We start from the raw sequence: 22,841 nt of genomic DNA, 5'->3' as shown, positions 1-22,841 counted from the left end.
TACTAACAATACAAAAATTAGCCAGGCATGGTGGCAGGCACCTGCAGTCCCAGCTACTCAGGAGGCTGAGGCAGGAGAATCTCTTGAACCCAGGAGGTGCAGGAGGTGAAGGATGCAGTGATCCAAGATTGCTCCATTGCACTCCAGGCTGGTGACAGATCAAGAATCCGTCTCAAAAAAAAAAAAAAAAAATCCATTAGTGTGTTATGATACTAAACAAATCCTGGTTGGTGTAGTCACAAAACCTCATTAGTCATTTTTGGAGGATGCTGGTGAAACAACTTAATATTTTGAAAGCTGGTAACTATTGGAAAGAATCGAACATTTATTCTAACCTCTCCTATACAGATTGTATCTCAGGGTAACTAATTAGTGGACTACTGGAAGTTTACAGGTATAGAAGTAGTCAAGCTGGCAACTGTAGAAGGAAATAGAATTAGAATAACACTATTTTGCAACTCCCAGTGAAATAACAGCTGTAGTCAATAAATGTCAATTATTCCTCACAACATAAAAAGAGAAACTAGGTACTCGTACTTCTCCCAACAGAAGTACAAACATCGGCCAGGTGCAGTGGCTCACACCTGTAAATCCAACACTTTAAGAGGCCAAAGTGGGTGGATCACCTGAGGCCAGGAGTTCCAGACCAGCCTGGCCAACATGGCAAAACCCCATCCCTACTAAAAGTACAAAAAATTAGCCAGGTGTGGTGGGGAGTACCTGTAAACCTAGCTACTTGAGAGGCTGAGGAGGAATTGCTTGAACCCGGGAGGCAAAGGTTGCAGTGAGCCAAGATAGCGCCATTGCACTCTAGCCTGGGTGACAGAGTGAGATTCTATCTCAAAAAAAAAAAAAAAAAGAAGAACCAAAATCTCAGCAAGCCTCTAGATCTACTACTAACTTAAAGTGGGAACAAGGGACAGAGGAACAAGTTAAACTATATGTCAGAGATGGAATCAGTAAAATTGAGATGGATGGAAAATCTGTAAATTAAGTGATCTAACTTCTTCAACAACTAAATTAGAAGGAAAATGGGCCGGGCGCGGTGGCTCAAGCCTGTAATCCCAGCACTTTGGGAGGCCGAGGCGGGTGGATCACGAGGTCGAAAGATCGAGACCATCCTGGTCAACATGGTGAAACCCCGTCTCTACTAAAAATACAAAAAACTAGCTGGGCGTGGTGGTGCATGCCTGTAATCCCAGCTACTTAGGAGGTTGAGGCAGGAGAATTGCCTGAGCCCAGGAGGCGGAGGTTGCGGTGAGCCGAGATCGCGCCATTGCACTCCAGCCTGGGTAACAAGAGCGAAACTCCGTCTCAAAAAAAAAAAAAAAAAGAAGGAAAATGGATAATCTACTTGAGACAGTATCGACTAAAATGTATGGATTATATATTGATCCCAACTGTAACAAATAAATCATATTTTTAAAATTTGAGACAATCAGGGAAATTTGAACACTAAACGGATATCTGATTACATTAACAAATTAGTTTTGTTTTTTTTTTCTTTTTCTCCTTTTTATCTTTTTTTACTCAGCTTTTAGAAGTAACAAATTACTGTTTTTAAGGAAGGAGGAATAATATTATTATGTTTTTTAAAAACAAATACTTGCAGGCCAGGCACAATGGCTCATGCCTGTAATCCCAGCACTTTGGGAGGCCGAGGCAGGCAGATCATGAGGTCAGGAGATGGAGACCATCCTGGCCAACATACCCCATCTCTACTAAAAATACAAAAAAATTAGCTGGGCGTGGTGGCACATGCCTATAGTCCCAGCTGCTCAGGAAACTGAGGCAGGGGAATTGCTTGACCCCAGGTGGCAAAGGATGCCATAAGCCAAGATCGTGCCACTGACAGAGCAAGACTCCATCTCAAAAAAAAACCTCATGACTTTTTTCAGAGATGCTGAAATATTTGCAACTGAAATGGTATGTTGTCTGGGATCTACTTATTAATAATTTGGGTGTAGGGCTATAAATGGAGCTACTACTGAAACAAGATGGATAATTGTTCTATCAGCAAGAATTGATAATTGTTGTAGTTAGGTGATTATTACTTAGGGGCTCATTATATTATTGCTTCTAATTTGTATATGTTTGATGGTATCCATAATAAATAGTTTTAAAGAGAAAAGAGGAGACCGGGCGCGGTGGCTCACGCCTATAATCCCAGCACTTTGGGAGGCCGAGGCAGGTGGATCACGAGGTCAAGAGATCGAGACTATCCTGGTCAGCATGGTGAAACCCTGTCTCTACTAAAAATACAAAAATTAGCTGGGCATGGTGGCATGTGCCTGTAGTCCCAGCTACTCGGGAGGCTGAGGCAGGAGAATTGCTTGAACCCAGGAGGCGGAGGTTGCGGTGAGCCGAGATCGTGCCATTGCACTCCAGCCTGGGTAACAACAGCGAAACTCTGTCTCAAAAAAAAAAAAAAAAAAAAAAGAGAAAAGAGGAAGGGGAAATTCTGGAGGGTACAGGTACAAACAACATTGAAAACAAGGGCTAACATTTACCTAGCGCTTACTCTGTCCTTGGTGCTGGGCCAAACCGAAGTAGCTTGTTGATATTTCACAATCTGTATGAGATAGGTGCTATTGATACACCAGCTGAAAAACCCAAGGCCCAGAGGTGTTAAATAGCTTGTCAAGGTAGTCCAGTAATTGGCAGGATTGGGATTCAAACCCAGGTTTGCCTAGCTCCAAAATCTACCATACTTTGTGTACCAAGTGTTGGAGGGATGGCTTGCGTGAGGGATAGAAATGCGTATAAATGGCCAGGCATGGTGGTTCATGCCTGTAATCCCAGCACTTTGGGCGCCGAGGTGGGTGGATCGCTTGAGGTCAGGAGTTCGAGACCAGTCTAGCCAATATGGCAAAACCCCGTCTTGACTAAAAATACAAAAATTAGCCAGGCATGGTGGCACATGCCTGTAATTCCAACTACTAGAGAGGCGGAGGCACAATAATGACTTGAACTGGTGAGGTGGAGGTTGCAGTGAGCAGAGATCGCCCCACTGCACTCCAGCCTGGGCAACAAGGCTAGACTGTTTCAAAACAAACAAACAAAAAAAGTGTGTGTGAATGAGCAAGGGATCCCTGAATGCCACACTAAAGATCGATGGTGTTCTACAAGGTGGGGCAGGGCAGGGCCTATCTTGAGCAGTGTTATGGGAAGAATGTGTAGAAAGAATGGCCTAACATGTTTATGGGTGTGATAGAGGGTCCACTGGGAAGATGGGAAGAACCCTGTGCCCCCAGAAGCTCTACAGGGAAGAAGACAGCAGCAGGATTGAGGAAAGTCAAGAAAAGAAACAGCCGGGCGCGGTGGCTCAAGCCTGTAATCCCAGCACTTTGGGAGGCCGAGGCGGGTGGATTACGAGGTCAGGAGATCGAGACCATCCTGGTCAACATGGTGAAACCCCGTCTCTACTAAAAATACAAAAAATTAGCTGGGCATGGTGGCGCGTGCCTGTAATCCCAGCTACTCAGGAGGCTGAGGCAGGAGAATTGCCTGAACCCAGGAGGCGGAGGTTGCGGTGAGCCGAGATCGCGCCATTGCACTCCAGCCTGGGTAACAAGAGCGAAACTCCGTCTCAAAAAAAAAAGAAAAGAAACAACCAACCGAATGTCTGTTGATGATCAATGATGTTCACCTTAGATTTAGGCAAATAAAGACATTTGACAAGTCCCAGTCAGTCCACAAAACTCACATTAAGCGCCAATTGTGTGCTAGGCCCTGTCCCAGGCAGCCTCATTCTATTTCTCCTCTTTTTTCTCACAGTAAGGTCAATCAGTTTGCTGGCAGACCCCTACAACCCAGCATCCTCCACTCACATAAGTAAGATAAACAACTTTTCTTTCTTTCTTTCTTTCTCTCTTTCTTTCTCTCTTTCTTTATTTTCAGATGCAGTCTTGCTCTGTTGTCCAGGTTGGAGTGCAGTGGCACCATCTGCAACCTCCGCCTCCGGGGTTCAAGCATTCTCCTGCCTCAGCCTCCCAAGTAGTTAGGACTACAGGCACACACCACCACGCCCAGCTAATTTTTGTATTTTCAGTACAGACGGGGTTTCACCATGTTGGCCAGGATAGTCTTGAACTCCTGACCTTGTGATCTGCCTGCCGTGGCCTCCCAAAGTGCTGATATTACAGGCATGAGCCATCGTACCTGGCCCAGTAAACAACTTTTCTTAAAGATTTACATTAACATTATAACACCTACAATTATTGTACTGCACATTTACATTAAAATAACACCTACAATTATTGTATTTCAACAGTAAATTTTCTATTTTTTTTTAAGTTTTCTATTTTAAAGGTATTTCTTTTCACTTTACTGGTCTAGTTTGCAAGGTAAACAATAAATGAATTTTTTCTCTGGGCTCACTTTAAACTTCAAGAAGTTTCTGATGAGAAAATGTTCTTTAGTGGGTGAATCACCTGGCCATCCTCCCCCTTCAGCTACCAATCACGAGGCTATCGGCACCTCTGCTCAAAAGTACCACTTGGGAATCAGGGATGAAAACTCACATCCCAGCCACCCTGCCCTTCCCTACCACCTGGAGCGGGAGTGGTTGGCAAAGACTGGAATTAGAGATATCTCTGACTCAGTACATCTGTTGGAGCTGTGCCTCAGGAAGTCAACTCCACTCTGGAGCTGTGTGAAGAAAGGGGAACTTGGTTTCTCAACACTCTTGTGCTTGGAAACCCTGTCTCAACAGGCATCCCCCTCGCTAAGGGAATGGGATTAACTGGCCAAATACTTGTATCTGAACTATCCAGGCTTGCAGGGCCACCCTTATTCTCCCAAACACTGCCTTCAGAAGACACTGCCCAGCCAGTGGTTCAGAGTTGGGAGAAAATCCTCACTAAACTGGCTCAGCAATTCCCCAGGAAGGCTCATCCCGCAGGCCAACGCGAAGACACAGTGATCCCAAAGACCTTGGTGTCTTGATGCGGGGAGGAAGAAGAGATGGGGGACTTTTCCGCTTACCGTCCCTAAGCGTTGCCATGGGACAGCTCTCGGGCTACATCAAGGTAAAGAGCCTTGTATGGCTACACCTCGCACCGATCAGCCACCCCCGAAAGACCCCCTCCTTCCAAACTGCAGGGCAAGCACAGCGAAAGAAAAGGCAACCCAAGCAGAGAACAACTGCGGTTCTTAAAACCTTGTTTGCGTCTGGGCCCGCGCCGAGCCCAGGCAGAGGTAGATCCCGCTCCCGCACGTCCGCCTTCAGCCCTGGGATGCCCAGAGAGGTTTCTCAGGCCCTTCAAGACCTCCGCTCCCGGCTTCACGGCCCACACCTCTGAACCCTCAGGCTCCAGCCGGCCTCTATCCCCTCCTTTCGCGCCCCCGGCTCACCCTCGAGCGTCTCGCACTGCACCAGGTTGAGGTAGTCGGCCTGGCTGAGCACCCCAGCCTTCAGGCCGCGAACCAGTCCTTCCAAGTAGCCATTGTCCACGTTGAAGTAAAGCTCGGGGAAGAACGACATGGCTGCTGCGGGAGCGGCGGCACTGGAGATCCCAGAACAACCGGCACGAATCACAATTCGCAGATCAGCTGACTCTGCGCCCTCCTCGGACTGTCAAGAGCGTCAGGTGACGCGCAAGCGCCTCACGTGACCACAACGGGGCGGGGCTCTGAGCAGCCCGTAGCTTCCGGATGGCTGCCCGGAAGCGCTGCGCAGGCGTGGGGTGGGGACTGCCCTACAGCGCCTGCGCGCTAAGAGGAGGACGTTTGAGGCTGGCCGCATGGTGGTGACAGTGGCCGCCCGGATTTGACTAGGTCCTCTCTCTGGCTTTCCCGAGTTTGCGGCACCTAGCGCTGCAGGAGCGGGCAGAGTAAAGAAGTGAGTGAGCCCTTCTCGGCCGGGCGTGATGGCTCATGCCTGTAATCCAAGAACTTTGGAGGCCAAAACGGGCGGATCACCTGAGGTCGGGAGTTTAAGACCAGCCTGACCAACATGGTGAACCCCCCCGCGTCTTAAAAAAAAAAAAAAAAAAAAAAAAAGGAGAGTGAGACCTTCTCAAGCTTGGAAAGTTTCCAGACTGCTGGGCCAGCCACCTCCGCAGAGGGAAACTAAGGTCTGATTGAGGCGGGAGAATAAGATCTCGAGGGGGGGAACTTGAGGCCAAAACGTGCTGGATTCTGAAGCTGAATCAAGGGAAAACATCAAGGTCTGGGGGCAGGGATTCTGACGCCAATTTGTGCTGACTTCATAAAACAAAAAACACAGGCCGGGCGCGGTGGCTCAGGCCTGTTATCCCAGCACTTTGGTAGGCCGAGGCGGGTGGATCACGAGGTCAAGAGATCGAGACCATCCTGGTCAACATGGTGAAACCCCGGCTCTACTAAAAATACAGAAAATTAGTTGGGCATAGTGCTTGCCTGTAGTCCCAGCTACTCGGGAGTCTGAGGCAGGAGAATTGCCTGAACCCAGGAGGCGCAGGTTGCGGTGAGCCGAGATCGCGCCATTGCACTCCAGCCTGGGTAACAAGAGCGAAACTCCGTCCCAAAAAAGAAAAAAACACCAAGGTCTGGGGGCAGGGAACCCGAGGCCAATTAAGGTGAACTCGCTAAAGCTAAACCAAAAAGAAAAACCCCATCTCCCCATGTCCGGAGAATAGAGGATCAAACCACTGTCTCTACAACCCTCCCCGTTTCACCATGTCTTAGATGGAAAGGAGAGTGCCTTGGATTGGCCGCAGTTCAAGCACGGGCCATCCCTTCATCTGCATAGGGCGCTAATTCACCTCAGCCCCATTTGTGCCTAGTGTTCCATTATTGGAACATCCTAAGCATGTGGGAGTTATTTATGTCCTACTGCTCAAGGTCATCGCCAAGGTCTGATTGCAAAAATAAAAAATTGCAACCTCAGGCATAAATGAGTTAATTAGCCACGGACCAAACCCTTCATCCAGATCAGGGGTAGCCAATAGGGGCCGCAAAAGGAGTACTTAAAACCCAGAAAATTGGCCAGGTTCGGTAACTCACGTCCCACCCTAATCCCAGCACTTTAGGGGCCCGAGGCGGGCAGATCACAAGGTCAGGAGATTGAGACCATCCTTCCTAACACGGTGAAACCTCATCTCTACTAAAAATACAAAAAGCTGGGCTTGGTAGCACTCGCCTGTAGGTCAGCTACTCAGGAGACTGAGGCAGGAGAATCACTTCAACCCAGGAGGCAGAGGTTCCAGTGAGCCAAGACTGAGCCACTGCACTCTAGCCTGGGTGAGAACAGAGTGAAACTCCGTGGAAAAAAAAAAAGAAGGGAGGGAGGGAGGAAAGGAAGGAAAGAAAGAGAGACAGAGGAAAGAAAAGGAAAGGAAGGAAGAAAAAAACAGAAAACGTTGTAATCAAGTCCCTTGAGTCTCTTGGTCAGGCCCACTCACACCCTGCGAAGTGCTTTTTCGCTTTAACAGATCCCTGCTTTCTGCTTCCTTCCTGTATGCCATTTCTTTGTTACTTTCTGGGTTTTGTTCAATTCTTTGTTCAAAACGCTAAGGACCTGAACAACTCACAGTCCCCACCTTCCCTCTGGTAGCAAGATGAGGGTCAGGCTTTGCGTGGAAGTCACAGCAAGCAGCCCTGGAGCCTAAGGGTTATTCACTAGCCCAGAGTGGTAGCCCCGATGCCGCCCTGCGTCCTGCTTTCCCTGCACTTGCTATACAGATTCTCAAAAGCTGGAGTGCAGCTCTTCTCTACTTTTCCCAGGGGCACCAGGATCCCTAGAAGCACCCATGTATGTGCCTCCTATGATGGGGTAGCCCAGGCGCTGGGATAAGAGTATGTGTGGTTTCTTGGCTTACTGACACTCCCATCCCCTCCATAAACCCTCCCTCCTTCTACCGCCACGTTTGAAATAATCACAGCCTCGGGGTTGGTCCCATTCTTTATTTGCGTTTCCTTGCCCCTACCCTGGCTCCGACCCTGAAGTTGACCAGCTAGGTGCGGCTGCAGGAGTTCGTGGCAGTAGCCAGCTTGCGACAGTAGCAGAAGGCATTGAAGAAGCGGCAGTAGCACGTGGCACATGGGTCACAGCAAGGCACCTGCTGTCCCAGGCAGGACTCCTGCAGCTTTACGCAGCGGCGTGGGGAGCGGGGCTCGCGGTCTTGCAGGTCTTGTACCTGCAGAGGTGGGGAACCAGGAATGTGGGCACAGGCCTCGGAAGACAGGTCCAGGGACCTTACCTGTTCCAACCTATGCAGGATGGCAGTGGAACGTGGGTAGAGGTGATCTGTAGTGTCATCGCTGGTGAGGGAACTTGGAGCTGGGGAGAGGAGCTAATACCCAGTGCCCCCTCCCAAGTACTGCCACCTCACCCTTTCCCCTGAGCAGTTACCTCTGCCAAGGCCTCAGCCTCCTGCAGCAGATCCTCTTCTGCCTGTTCTGCAGTTGTCTTCTTCAGTGGAGCCTGCAGGCCCAGGCCTGGGGCAGAGGATGTGAGGGCAGGAACCCCCATGCACAAAGCACCCACCTCCCAGGAGAGGGTTTGGGAAGGGAGAAAGAGGGCTTAGGCCAGGGGAGACAGTTTGTGTCCAGAGAGTATTCAGGCCCCGCCCAGTCCCACCCCTGCCCACACTGACCTGGGAGCTCTGGGAACAGGGCCTGGTCAGGACTTCTGATGCCCTCCAGGGGGGCCAAGCCCATTTGGGCTCCCTGCATGGCAGGCAGTGCCAGCAGCAGGGCACAGCTCAGCATCGCTGCAGTCAGCATGGCCTGGCTCAGCGGAAGACATACCACTTAGTCCCTCCTCATCCTTGGAATCCCCTCTAGGTGCCCAGATAGAGGCCCCGCAGAGAGGAGGAGTCCCTGCCCAACCTGAGAACTCACCTCTGCCTCCTGGATTCTTCCCTAGAGAGTTCCCGGCCACCCAGGGCCCTCGGCTTATATGGCAGGGCCTAATGAAGGGCCACACGTGACTGATCCCTGCAGCCAGGCTGCAAGGGGCCCTTCTTGGAGGGTGGGGGCACAGTTCAGGCCCTTACTCCCCGGACCTGAGCCTTTTGTTCTACAAGAGAGGTGCCCATCTCTAATTTGGGGTGAGGTTTCCAGGAGCCAATTAAAATTTGGGAGCAAGAGAGGGTGCCCAGGGGCCCCAAATTTCCACAGGACAGGGACCTAGGAGCTGAGCCAGGGTGGAGCCATTAGTAATAATAAGGCAAGCGGCCCTGAAAGGTTAATTTAATTTGTGGCCCCAGTGATGCTTACTCAGCCCCTACGTAGCATGTTGTTTCCTGTGCTTCCAAGAATTCAGGTCAAGGGCATGGGAGAGGGTGATGGGCCAGTAGCCACTGTTGGGCAGGGGTAGAGTGCTGAACCAGAACCTGGGTTTCTTTGGAGGGAATGGGGAGGGGAAAAGCCCACCTAACCAATCCCAGGCCCTCCCAAATGCATTTCTGGTCCTCTCCCTTTCTCCCTCCAGGCTTCTCCAAGAACCCCCACTCCTGCTCCTGTCCCCAAACCCCTTTCTGCCTGGGGTTCCTGGAAGCCAAGGAAACAGAATGAACTGTTCCCTGGGTGGGCGAGCCATTGCAGAGTAAAAAGCTTTCAGGCCGCCTGCCTCATTAGCGCTAATGGCTGCTCCCTTCCGCCCTGTGTCATCAAGACTGCCTATACCTGGTCTCATCAGCACAAAGCTGGGGTGAGGACTGCCCTTTTGTGGAGATGGCAGGACATACAGGACCTCGCTTCCCCTCCCTTCCCTCACCTCACTGCAGGGCTGTTTATCACACACGTGTCCATCTGGGAAAGGGATGTAGGCTGAATCAGCTTTGAGGCCCCAGTGCACAAACTGGGTTGGCACAAGCAGTGGAAAAAAGATGAAGGGACTAGATATGGTGGCTCACATCTGTAATCCCAGCATTTTGGGAGGCCAGGGGTTTAAGATCAGCCTGGGTATCATGTGAGACCCTGCTGCTACAAAAAATTTTAAAAATAGACTGGGCTCAGTGGCTCATGCCTATAATCTCAGCACTTTGGGAGGCTGAGGTGGGCAGATCATGAGATGGAGACCACCCTGGCCAACATGAAGAAACCCCATCTCTACTAAAAATACTAAAATTAGCCAGGCATGGTGGCACGTGCCTGTAGACCCAGCTACTCCGGAGGCTGAGGCAGGAGAATTGCTTGAACCTGGGAGGCAGAGGTTGCAGTGAGCTGAGATGGCGTCACTGCACTCCAGGCTGGGCAACAAGAGTGAAACTCCCATCTAAAAATCAATCATTGGGCCGGGCGCGGTGGCTCAAGCCTGTAATCCCAGCACTTTGGGAGGCCGAGGCGGGTGGATCACGAGGTCAAGAGATCGAGACCATCCTGGTCAACATGGTGAAACCCCGTCTCTACTAAAAACACGAAAAATTAGCTGGGCATGGTGGCTCAAGCCTGTAATCCCAGCTACTCAGGAGGCTGAGGCAGGAGAATTGCCTGAACCCAGGAGGCGGAGGTTGCGGTGAGCCGAGATCGCGCCATTGCACTCTAGCCTGGGTAACAAGAGCGAAACTCCATCTTAAAAAAAAAAAAAAAATCAATCGTTCACTCAATCAGTCAATAAAATAGCTGGGTGTAGTGGTGCATGCCTGTAATAGAGGCTGAAGTGGGAGGATGGCTTGAGCACAGTGGTTCAAGGTTGCAGTGAGCTATGATTGCATCACCACACTCCAGCCTGGGTGACAGAGCAAGGTCCTGTCTCAAAAAGAAAAGAAGATAAAGGGTGGCTAGGCATGGTGGCTCATGCCTGTAATCCCAGCACTTTGGTAGGTCAAGGTGGGTGGATCACTGGAGGTCAGGAGTTGAAGACCAACCTGGCCAATATGGTGAAACTCTAGCTCTACTAAAAATAGAAAAATTAGCTAGGTGTGGTGGCACATGCCTGTAATCCCAGCTACATGGGGGCTGAGGCATGAGAATCACTTGTAACATGGGAGGCAGAGGCTGCAATGAGCAGAGATCACTCCAACATGGGTGACAGAGTGAGATTCCATCTCAAAAAAAAAAAAGCTATTTAAAATGAAATGAAGAAACCCATACTAGGACATCCAAGAAATTAAAATTACACCTCATTATGTCTTTTTTTTTTTTTTTTTTTTTTTTTTTTTGAGACGGTGCCTCACTCTGTCACCCAGTCTGGGCCTGGTCAGCACCCATGCTAAAGACAGCTTCTCATGGTCTGGTGTGGGCAGGGTGGGAGCGGGGGACCTCCTCCCACCCAGATGCTCAGTCTCACCTCACCTACAAGCAGTGGCTGTCTTCACCTGGGTGTGTGCACACAGGTGTATCAGCCCCATGGGCAGTGATGAGGGAGGGCTGTGGCACTCACAAAGCAGCCCATGCCCTGGTCAGGTCCAGTGAGGGAGACATCAAGAAAACCCACCACCAAAACACAATTATCTGTGATCAGGCCACTGCACTCCACCCTGGGTGACAGAGCAAGACATTGCCTCAAAAAACAAAACAAATAAACAAACAAAACAAACCAAAAAATGGTCCATTGTAGTGACTCACAGTTTCTTAAGGCCAAGAGTTCAGGACTGGCCTGCGCAACATAATGACACTGTATTTACAAAAAAATTTTAAGGCCGGGTGCGGTGGCTTTTGCCTGTAATCCCAGCACTTTGGGAGGCTGAGGTGGGTGGATCACCTGAGGTTGGAGTTCAAGACTAGCCTGACCAACATGGAGAAACCCCGTCTCTACTTTAAAACAACAACAGCAACAAAAATTAACTGGGTATGGTGGTGCTTGCCTGTAATCCCAGCTACTCAGGAGGCTGAGGCAGGAGATTCACTTGAACCTGGGAAGCAGAGGTATGGTGAGCTGAGATCGCGCAATTGCACGCCAGCCCGGGCAACATGAGCAAAACTTTGTCTCAAAAAAAAAAAAAAAATTTAAATTAGCTGAATGTGGTGGTGCACACCTGTAGTTCCAGCTACTCAGGAGACAGGGAGGAGGATAGCTTCAGCCCAGGAGATTGAGGCTGCCATGAGCCGTGGAAGTGGTGGCTCACGCCTATAATACCAGCACTTTGGGAAGTTGAGGCAGGCAGACCACCTGAGCCTAGGAGTTTGAGGCCAGCCTGGGCAACTTGGCGAAACCTGGTCTCTATTTTAAAATATATATATACGTATGTGTGTATATATATAAATTTTTCTTTTCTTTTCTTTTTTTGAGATGGAATCTTGTTCTGTCACCCAGGCTGGAGTGCAGTGGTGCAGTCTTGGCTTACTGCAATCTCTGCCTCCTGGGTTCAAGCAATTCTCTTTTTTTTTTTTTTGAGACGGAGTTTCGCTCTTGTTACCCAGGCTGGAGTGCAATGGCGCGATCTCGGCTCACCGCAACCTCCGCCTCCTGGGTTCAGGCAATTCTCCTGCCTCAGCCTCCTGAGTAGCTGGGATTACAGGCATGAGCCACCATGCCCAGCTAATTTTTTGTATTTTTAGTAGAGACAGGGTTTCACCATGTTGACCAGGATGGTCTCGATCTCTCGACCTCGTGATCCACCCGCCTCGGCCTCCCAAAGTGCTGGGATTACAGGCGTGAGCCACTGCGTCCGGCCTCAAGCAATTCTCTTGTTCTGCCTCAGCCTCCCGAGTAGCTGGGATTACAGGCATGCACCACCATGCTTGGCTAATTTTTTGTATTTTTAGTAGAGACAGGATTTCACCATTCTGGCTAGGCAGGCCAGTCTCAAACTCTTGACCTCATAATCTACCCACCTCGGCCTCCCAAAGTGCTAAGATCACAGACTTGAGCCACTGCACCCAGCCAAAAAAAAGTTTTTGTTAATTTAAAAAAATGTTTAACTATGTGAGTGATTTTACTGGTAAGGAACCAGCCTGATAGCCCCAGGACAATGCTTGTTGGCAAAAGGACCTTCAGAAATATGTGGCATGTTCTGGGAGGAGGATTTGGGAGATCTGCAGGGAGGCAGAGCCTCCTCAGTGAGGCTGGGGCCTGAACGTAGGGACTCTGTGCAGAAAAGAGAAAGGGGAGAGTATGCATGCATGTGCCAGAGATCACATGAGATCAGAGGGGTGCTTGAACACTCTGCCTTCTCTTCTTTTTCCTCCTTCAGTGTACTCCTCTCCAAGCGCCTTTTCCCCACTTTGTCTAAGGGAGGGGAGTGGGAGGCGCAGGGGAGAAGAACTGCAAGCACCCATGGCTCTGTCAATTGGGGTTGATTTAGAAACTCCCCACCCAGCCTATTGCCCCTGCCCCAGAGAGGACAGCCATGAGTTTCCTGTGAATCATCATCTGTAGAACTTTCTAAGGCAGAGGTTGCCTGGAGAGGCACGGTCTCCTCAGTCATTCAGGGAGGGGAGAAGGATAGTTGGGGGTTCTCTCAGGCTGGCATATTGAGTCCTGAGCTGGAGGGGATCTGTGATGGTTAATTTTTTGTGTCAACTTGACTGGGCCAGGGATGCACAGATATCTGGTTAAATATTATTTCTGGGTGTGCTGGAGAGGTTGTTTCTGGAATCATCCAAATCCTTTGAGGATTAGAATAAAATAAAAAGATAGGCCAGGCACGGTGGCTCATGCCTGTAATCCCAGCACTTTGGGAGGCCAAAAGGCAGGCAGATCATGAAGTCAGCAGTTCAAGACCAGCCTGACCAACATAAAGAAATTCCATCTCTACTAAAAATACAAAAATTAGCCAGGTGTGGTGGTGCATGCCTGTAATCTCAGCTACTCGGGAGGCTGAGACAGGAGAATCACTTGAACCTGGAAGGAGGTTTTGGTGAGCCAAGATCAGGCCATTGCAATCCCAGCACTTTGGGAAGCCGAGGTGGGAGACACCCTTGAGCCCAGGAGTTTGAGACCAGCCTGGGTAACATAGGGAGACCCCCATCTCTACAAAAAATTTAAAAATAGCCAGGTGTGGTGGTACATACCTGTGGTCCCAGCTACTCCAGAGGCTGAGGTGGGGAGGATTGCTTGAGCCCAGGAGGTTCTGGTCTGCGCACAAGACCTCGTCTCAAAAACAAAACAAAACCAAAAAATCTGGAAACAATTCACATACGCATGAACAGGAAAATAGATAATAGCAGTATACTGATATAATTGGGCTAGGCACAGTGGCTCACACCTGTAATCCCAGCACTTTGGAAGGCAGAGGTGGGCAGATCACTTGAGCTCAGAGTTCAAGACCAACCTGAGCAACATGACAAAATCCCATTTCTACAGAAAATACAAAAATTAGCCAGGTGTGATGGCAAAGCCTGTAGTCCCAGCTTCTCAAGAGGCTGAGGTGGAAGGATCACTTGAACCCAGGAGGCAGAGGTTGCAGTGAGCCAAGATTGCACCACTGCACTCCAGCTTGGGTGACAGAATGAGACACTATCTCAAAAAAAAAAAAAAAAAAAGGCTGGGCACAGTGGCTCACGCCTGTAATCTCAGTACTTTGGGAGGCCAGGCCAGGTGGCTCATGAGGTCAGGAGTTCAAGACCAGCCTGGCCAACAAGATGAAACCCCGTCTCTACTAAAAATAAAAAAATTAGCTGGGCATGGTGGTGTACACCTGTAGTCCCATCTATGTGGGAGGCTGAGGCAGGAGAACCACTTGAACCTAGGAGGTGAAGGTTACAGTGAGCTGAGATCGCACCACTGGACTCCAGCCTGGGCAATAGCGTGAGGTGAGACTCCATCTCAAAAACAAACAAACAAAAAAAAAAACTAGTGTATTTATATAATTGGCAATTATACAGCAAGGAGAAAAGAATGAACTCCTGCTACACACTACAACATGAATGAATCACATAGACATGAGGTTGAATGAAGGAAGTGCGCTGCTGAAGAGAGAGTAAGGATGATGTGATTCCAGCCCTATGATATTCAGACCCAAGCAAAATTATCATAAATGGTGATAAAACTAACAACAGCAGTTAACTCTGGAAGGGTGGGAATTATTGACTGAGGGAGGAAATGAGGAAAACTTGTGAGGTGTTGGAAAGGTTTTGTATCTTGATCTGAGTGGTGGTTACACAGGTATATACATACGTAAAATTTCATTAAACAGTACATTTAAGACATGTATTTTGCCAAGTGGGGTGGCTCACACCTATAATCCCAGCACTTTGGGAGGCCAAAGTGGGAGGATCACCTGAGGTCTGGAGTTCGAGGTCAGCCTGGCCAATATGGTAAAACCCCATCTCTACAAATATAAATAAATTACCCAGGCATGATGGTGTGTTCCTATAATCCCAGCTACTCAGGAGGCTGAGGCAAGAGAATCACTTGAACCCAGGAGGCAGAGGTTGCAGTGAGCTGAGATTGTGCCATTGCACTGCAGCCTGGGTGACAGAGCGAGATTCGTCAAATGCAACGAAGCAAGGAGGGAGAGAGGGAGAGAGGGAGAGAGAGAGGGAGGGAGAGAGGGAGGGAGGGAAGGAAGGAAGGAACGAAGGAAGGAAAGAAAGAAAGAAAGAAAAGAGAAAGAAAAGAAAGAGAAAGAAGGAAGGAAAACAGCCAGATATGGTGATGTGCACCTGTAGTCCGAGCTACTCAAGAGGCTGAGGCAGGAGAATTGCTTGAACCCGGGACGCAGAGGTTGCAGTGAGCCGAGGTCATCCCATTGCACTCCAGCCTGGATGACAGAACAAGACTCCATCTCGAAAAAAAAGGACTTATATATTTTACTGGATGTTATGTCTTAATGAAAACATTTTTTCTTTTCCTTTGTTAGTCGTTCAAAAAATAATGGAGTGTCTAACAATAAATGACCTCTGATTGTATTCTATGGAGTACATTAGGGCACTCCATCCCCAAAAAAGGGTGCTCCTTATTTTGTCCGTTAGGGGCGCTATGAGGCTATGCTGTTTCCTACCTGTGAATTTAAAAAGAAGCCCCTCTGGAGCGACTGTGGTTAGTCCTGTATTCAAGGAAGAAAATTGGGAAAACAGAGTGCCAGTGAGAGGACATCAGTTGCAATGAACTGAAACCATGATTCAAATGGTCTTAAACTATAAAAATAATTAGGCCAGGTGCGATGGTTCACACCTGTAATCCCAACACTTTGAGAGGGGTAGGTGGGCAGATTAACTGAGGTCAAGAGTTTGAGACCAGCCTGGCCAAAATGGTGAAACCCTTGCCTCTACTGAAAAATGCAAAATTAGCCAGGTGTGGTGGTGTGGGCCTGTAATCCCAGATACTGAGGAGGCTGAGGCAGGAGAATCACTTGAACCCGGGAGGTAGAGGTCGCAGTGATTCGAGATTGCACCACTGCGCTCTAGCCTGAGTCACGAGAGCAAAACTCCATCCTAAAAAAAAATAGTAATAATAATTTATTGGCTCAGATAACTGAAAAATCCAGAAGTCAGGCTAGTTTCAGAGGAGATTTGATCTAATATTTGAATTTATAAGCACTAAGTAAGGCAGACACAGTTGGTTGCCTTTCCACTATCTCCAAGTACTCATTTTCCCTTCCTTCAAAAATAAGCCTTTTCTTTGGGACAGAGCCTAAGCATACTAACTTCCTCAAGTTCCCTGAAAGTTTGGTGTTCCCGGGGTGCATATGTGACTCATGAGACTTACACTGAGGCCTTTGGCAGAGGTGCCACCTCTTTATGCTTCTTTCTCTTCTACTTCCTTTCTGGAATGTAAATATAATATTTGGAGCTATGGCAGCCAACTTGTGACCATGAGGCTACAACCATGAGCATAGACTAACTTGATAAGGATGGTATTTCTACTTTTTCTAACAAGAAAAGTAGACCATGCCTTGATGGCATTGTAATGAAGTTGTATTGTGCCAGCCTTGGTCTTCCCACTTCCTGATATCTTGCTGCATAAGATAAATACTTGTTTAAGTCACCATTGGGTTTTCTCATACTTGCAGCCAAACACATTCCCAAATGATATCCTCAGTTTCTTTACATCTCTTATCTATATTTTTTTGTAGTGAATGCTTCTTTTAAGGTTTCTTTCCTTTATGGACCCAAGCTGAATTCTAGTAGTCTCTGAGGCCTCCTCCTTCCTCACTCATATTGAAACAGCCTAGGGTCATGAAGTAGTCTTGTTGTCTGAGGTGGTTGTCTGAGCTCTTTGTCTCACAACCAAGAAAATTAAGGAGCATGGACCCCAAGGGTGAGGTTGGAGCAAAAGTTTAATAAGCAACAGAAGAAAGCTCTCTACAGCAAGAGAGTGGGCCTGAGTTGGTTGCTGTTTTCTCAGTTGAATACAAAAGCTTTTTTTATTTTATTTTTTTTTATAGGGACGGGGTTTCACCATGTTAGCTAGGATGGTCTCAATCTCTTGACCTGATGATCCACCCGCCTCAGCCTCCCAAAGTGCTGGGATTATAGGCATGAGTCACTGCACTCGGCCTTTTTTTTTTTTTTTTGGAGGGTTGGGGGACAGAGTCTCACTCTGTTGCCAGGCTGGAGTGCAGTTGCACAATCCCAGCTAACTGCAACCTCTGCCTCCTGGTTTCAAGTGATTCTCCTGCCTCAGCTTCCAGAGTAATTGAGACCACAGGTGCCCACCACCATGCCCAGCCAATTTTTGTATTTTTTTTTTTTTAGTAGAGATGGGGTTTCACCATGTTGGCCAGGATGGTCTTGATCTCTTGACCCTGTGATCTGCCTGCCTTGACCTACTAAAGTGCTGGGATAACAGGCATGAGACACCATGCCCAGCCAGCTTTTTTTTTTTTTTTTTTTTTTTTTCTGAGACTGAGTCTTACTCTGTTGCCCAGGGTGGAGTGCAGTGGCATGATCTTGGCTCACTGCAACCTCTGCCTCCCAGGTTCAAGCCATTCTCTTGCCTCAGCCTTCCAAGTAGCTGGGACTACAGGCATATGCCACCATGTCCAGCTAATTGTTGTATTTTTAGTAGAGGCAGGGTTTCATCATATTGGTCTTGAACTCCTGACTTTGTGATCCACCTGCCTTGGCCTCTTAGAAGTGTGAGCCACTGTGTTGTTATTTGAGATGAAGTCTGACTGTTGTTTCCCAGTCTGGAGTGCAATGGCGTGATCTTGGCTCACTGAAACCTCCACCTCCCAGGTTCCAGCAATTCTCCTGCCTCAGCATCCCGAGTAGCTTAGATTACAGGCGCCCGCTGCCATGCCTGGCTAATTTTGTGTGTGTGTTTTAGCAGGCTGCTCTTGAACTCCTGACCTCAGGTGATCCACCTGCCTGGGCCTCCCAGCATGCTGGGATTACAGGTGTAAGCCACTGCATCCAACTGAATACAAAAGCTTTTATAAGAAATTTCCCAGTGGGCATGGTGGCTCAGCCTGGCCAACATGATGAAACCCTATCTCTACTAAAAATACAAAAATTAGCTGGGCATGGTGGTGGGCACCTGTAGTCCCAGCTACTCGGGAGGCTGGGGCAGGAGAATCACTTGACTGGGCAACAGGAGCAAAACTCTATCTCAAAAAAAAAAAAAAAAAAAAAAAGGAGAGAAAGAAACTGCCCTCATCTTTGTAGCTGTTTGTGTAACTTCCCCTATCTGTGTAACTCCCTTTGTGCAGCTGTGAGCATGTTTTTAGGAAAGCACATGTAGCTTCTCTTGTCTCTGTAATTGCAAGTATGTTTTAGGTAAGTCCTCCCATCTCCCTCCCTGTGCAAGTTCCCACAGAGCCCACCATTTACATGCCTGAAAACGGGAAGAAACTTTTTTCCCCGGGAGCCCGCTGATTACACAAAGACAAAGGCCTCTATGCTGGGCCTCACTCCCTTATCTGTAAAACCGAAGCTTGATTTTTTTCCCCAGGCTGCTCTATCTGTGCCTGCAGCTTTGATTTTTCAAAAGAATTTTACTAAAAACTAGCCTTAGCTGTCTGCCCAACTGATTTTTTCCTTTTCTCCTCCCTCAACATCCTGCAGTAGAGAGTTACCTTTGTCCCCAGATTCCCTGGTCCTATTTTTGAAAATCCTGCTGGCACCTACTGCTGAAGGCTGTGGCTGGAGAACTAATAGTGACTTTCTCTGATCTGGGTAGGGCCTGATGGTCCTCACTTAACCTTAGCTGAGCTCTCCCAGGCCATGAGCATCCCAAAGTCAGCCTGTGACTCTCACGGAAGTCCTGGCCTCTAGTGCCTTCCCCCTGCTGTGGCCTTGTGGGTTACATGGGCCAGCACCACCTGCCAAAGTCAGGGCCAAAAACCTGCCCATGGGAGCCAGATTTGGCTTTTGGCTTGGGCAAGTATTGACTTTGGGCACATTTTCATCCCAGAAGGAATAATTTGGGGTATGGGATTTCATTTTGTCCTTAGCATAGCCATGAAAGCCACGTGTGCAGGGTATTTTGTTACTAAGATAGCAGCTGGGCTATATGTTAGCAGTCCAGAGAAGTTTAAACTATAGAGCCATCTTGATATTGTCACAGTCTTGTCTGAGGTCACATAGCTTGCGGGCGGTAGAGCTGAGAGTCATACTGAGGAGAGCTGATCCCGTAATGAGCCCCTGGTCACTATGCTTGGAAATAATGACACCTGGAGTTCTATTTTTCAACATAGATCCACTTTGTTTGAATAATAAGAGTATTTCTCCAATTACACTTATACACACACACACAATCACACACACACAATTATGCCATTTCTCATCTTCCCTGAAGCACATGGCCCCTTGGCCTCTCTTTTATTGTCATATTTTTTTCCTTCCTTCTTTCCTTCCTTCCTTCCTTCCTTCCTTCCTTCCTTCCTTTTCTGAAGTCTGGCTCTGTCACCCAGATTGGTCTGTAGTGGTGTGATCTCAGCTCACTGCAACAGCTCCTGGGTTCAAGCGATTCTCCTGCCCCAGCCCCCTAAGTAGCTGGGCTCACAGGCATGCATCACCACACCCAGCTAATTATTGCATTTTTAGTGGAGACGGGGTTTCACCATATTGGCCAGGCTGGTCTCAAACTCTTGACCTACACTTTTTTTCAGAAACAGAAGATTGGGTCTGTATTTCAACATTAGCAATGACTACATTCTGACTCAATATTGGGGAAGTTTTGAAACCAACCCAATAGTCCCATAGACAGCTTTTTTGGATAAACATAGAAATCAACCCTTCTAATCTTAGAACTTGAAACTTACATTTGTTTTTTCTGAGTTCCTCTCTCAGGAAAGGACCCCCAGACCTCTCAGAAAGTAGCAAGGAACTGAAACCCACCAGATCATCCCATCCAGACAATAGACTCAAGGCCCCTCAGTCATCTGCTTGCTTCCTTACCTCTTGCATTCATTTTCCCACACACAGTTACATTTCTTCCCTGCAATATAAACACCTAGCTTTAGTCCATCAGGGAGATGGATTTGAGACTGATCTCCCATCTACTTGCCTGCAGCACCCAGTTAAAGCCTTCTTCCTTGGCAATAATTGTCTCAGTGATTGGCTTTCTGTGTGGTGGGCAGCAGGACCTAGACCGAACCTGTGGTGTTTTGATAACAGTTTGAAGAGTGTGAGTTTGGTGTGAAGGGGTAACCATTGATAGCAGGCAGAGATGTAGGCCCAGGTTTGCCAGAGCTTCAGATTTCTTTTCAATAAAAACGAAAAAACAAAACTTTTTTTTTGAGATGGAGTTTCGCTCTTGTTACCCAGGCTGGAGTGCAATGGCGCGATCTCGGCTCACCGCAACCTCCGCCTCCTGAGTTCAGGCAATTCTCCTGCCTCAGCCTCCTGAGTAGCTGGGATTATAGGCACGCGCCACCATGCCCAGCTAATTTTTTGTATTTTTAGTAGAGATGGGGTTTCACCGTGTTGACCAGGATGGTCTCGATCTCTTGACCTCGTGATCCACCCGCCTCGGCCTCCCAAAGTGCTGGGATTACAGGCTTGAGCCACCGCGCCCGGCCTTTTTTTTTTTTTTTTTTTTTTTTTGAGACAGAGTCTTGCTCTGTCACCCAGGCTAGAGTACAGTGGCGCGATCTCAGCTCACTGCAACCTTTGCCTCCTGGGTTCAAGAAATTTTCCTGCCTCAGCCTCCTGAATAGCTGGGACTACAGGCATGTGCCACCACACCTGGCTAATTTTTGTGTTTTTAGTAGAGACAGGGTTTCACCATGTTGGCCAGGCTGTTCTCCAACTCCTAATTTCGAGCCATCCTGCTGCCTCAGCCTCCCAAAGTGCTGGGATTAGAGGTGTGAGCCACCGCACCCAGCCAAAAACAGAACTTTTAAATGATGTTTACATGTCTAGCTCCAATAAATGCTATTCATGTTTTTGGTTTCCTACTTCCAGGGTAACTGGATAACATTTCTGCCTTCATGGTGGTTCCTGGCTGAAGTGCCATGAGTCCAGAAGTGAAGAGTTCCTTCCTCTTGCAGTACTGCTGGGTTTCCTGGAGGAGACAGTCTGTGTAGGTGGGGTTCTTAAAGGTGAAGGGAGGAGGAAGTTACTTCCTAAAGAAGAGAAAGATAGGGAGTAACTTCAGTGTTGCTTTTGCAGAGTTGTTCACGACAGGACTTCTATTGGGCCTGCAGTTTCCAGCAGCACAGCCCCCAACTCCCACTGTCCCACACCCTTAGCTTCCTGGTTCCAGTCTCGAGGGATTCCACTCACTTTTTGTCCTCGTTTTTTTCTCCCTAGGAACGAAGTAACAGCTGAAGAAGTACCAGAAGTCTTCCCATGTCCTCCCAGCAACCTGGACTCCAGCCTACTCCTGGTGTTGGCAAAGGGAACAATCTCTGAAGGTGAGGCCTCTTACTGTTGTAATAAAGAGAACAGAGGGCCAGGCTCGGTGGCTCATGCCTGTAATCCCAGCACTTTGGAAGGCCAAGGCGGGTGGATGGCTTGAGGTCAAGAGTTTGAGACCAGTCGGGCCAAGAGGGTGAAACCCTGTCTCTATTAAAAATACAAAATAATTAGCCAGCACAGTGGTGCAGCACGCCTGTAGTCCCAGCTACTTGGGAGGCTGAGGCAGGAGAATCACTTCAACCCAGGAGGCAGAGGTTACGGTGAGCCAAGATTGCGACACTGCACTCCAGCCTGGGTGACAGAGCAAGACACCATCCCAAAACAAACAAACAAAAAGACCAGGTGCGGTGGCTCACACCTGTAATCCCAGCACTTTTGGAGGCTGAGGTGGGCAGATCACCTGAGGTCAGGAGTTTGAGACCAGCCTGACCAACATGGAGAAACCCCGTCTCTACGAAAAATACAAAATTAGCCAGGCATGGTGGCGCATGCCTGTACTTGCAGCTACTCGGGAGGCTGACGGAGGAGAATCACTTGAACCCGGAAGGCACAGGTTGTGGTGAGCCGAGATTGCGCCATTGCACTCCAACCTACGAAACAAGAGCGAAACTCCATCTCAAAAAAAAAAAAAAAAATAGCCGGGCGCGGTGGCTCAAGCCTGTAATCCCAGCACTTTGGGAGGCCGAGGCGGGTGGATCACGAGGTCAAGAGATCGAGACCATCCTGGTCAATATGGTGAAACCCCGTCTCTACTAAAAATACAAAAAATTAGCTGGGCATGGTGGCGCGTGCCTGTAATCCCAGCTACTCAGGAGGCTGAGGCAGGAGAATTGCCTGAACCCAGGAGGCGGAGGTTGCGGTGAGCCGAGATCGCGCCATTGCACTCCAGCCTGGGTAACAAGAGCGGAACTCCGTCTCAAAAAAAAAAGAAAAAAGAAAAAAGAAAAAAAAAATGAGAGAAGAGAGGAGGCTCTGAAGACTTCCTTCTGGCTGAGTGTTATCTGCCTCAGGCTACCCTGACTTTTTCAGTTTTTTACTTTTTTTTTTGAGATAATCTCACTGCATAGCCCAGGCTGACGTGCATAACCCAGCAGGCTTGAACTCCTTGACTCAAGTAATCTTCCTGCCTCAGCCTCCTGAGTAGCTGAGACTACAGACATGCACTACCTCTCTCAGCTTGCTACTTATCAGAAAGGGTAGACAACTACAGCAGCTGCCTA

At 48.5% G+C, this 22,841-nt stretch overlaps 2 protein-coding genes and 1 long non-coding RNA gene across 3 annotated transcripts in view; 1 reads left to right on the top strand and 2 right to left on the bottom strand.

Moving 5' to 3' along the window:
• Positions 1-5,602, bottom strand: part of ATP6V0D1 (ATPase H+ transporting V0 subunit d1) — a 45,192-nt gene extending 39,590 nt beyond the window's left edge. The window contains exon 1 of the mRNA XM_003936299.3: positions 5,356-5,602. Within this exon, the coding sequence (XP_003936348.1) occupies positions 5,356-5,485 (130 nt within the window). The 5' untranslated portion in view covers positions 5,486-5,602. The remainder of the gene's footprint in view (positions 1-5,355) is intronic.
• A 128-nt stretch (positions 5,603-5,730) lies between these two features.
• LOC141584947 (uncharacterized) overlaps positions 5,731-22,841 on the top strand; it is a 32,177-nt gene continuing 15,066 nt past the window's right edge. Inside the window, exons 1-2 of the long non-coding RNA XR_012518251.1 lie at positions 5,731-6,077; positions 21,514-21,617. This is a non-coding gene — a long non-coding RNA (uncharacterized LOC141584947). The remainder of the gene's footprint in view (positions 6,078-21,513; positions 21,618-22,841) is intronic.
• AGRP (agouti related neuropeptide) lies at positions 7,873-8,709 on the bottom strand. Its single transcript, XM_003936300.3, has 3 exons — positions 8,580-8,709; positions 8,336-8,421; positions 7,873-8,120 (listed from the first exon to the last, which is right to left on the bottom strand). Exons 1-3 carry the CDS (start codon positions 8,707-8,709, stop codon positions 7,938-7,940), a joined length of 399 nt encoding a protein of 132 aa, XP_003936349.2. The 3' UTR covers positions 7,873-7,937.

Source organism: Saimiri boliviensis, chromosome 1 (assembly GCF_048565385.1).
Source record: "Saimiri boliviensis isolate mSaiBol1 chromosome 1, mSaiBol1.pri, whole genome shotgun sequence".
Lineage (NCBI taxonomy): Eukaryota > Metazoa > Chordata > Mammalia > Primates > Cebidae > Saimiri > Saimiri boliviensis.
Note: the sequence above shows the minus strand (reverse complement) of the source record. Positions and strands in the feature narration are given on the sequence as shown.

What these genes read in the sequence shown, in the direction of transcription:
- AGRP (XM_003936300.3), bottom strand. Translation starts at nt 8,709, where the DNA reads ATGCTGACTGCAGCGATGCTGAGCTGTGCCCTGCTGCTGGCACTGCCT. An exon ending in CCTGTTCCCAGAGCTCCCAG is followed by an intron (nt 8,422 to 8,579) that starts GTCAGTGTGGGC and finishes CCTCTGCCCCAG; the next exon opens with GCCTGGGCCTGCAGGCTCCA. An exon ending in AGGCTGAGGCCTTGGCAGAG is followed by an intron (nt 8,121 to 8,335) that starts GTAACTGCTCAG and finishes CCACCTCTGCAG; the next exon opens with GTACAAGACCTGCAAGACCG.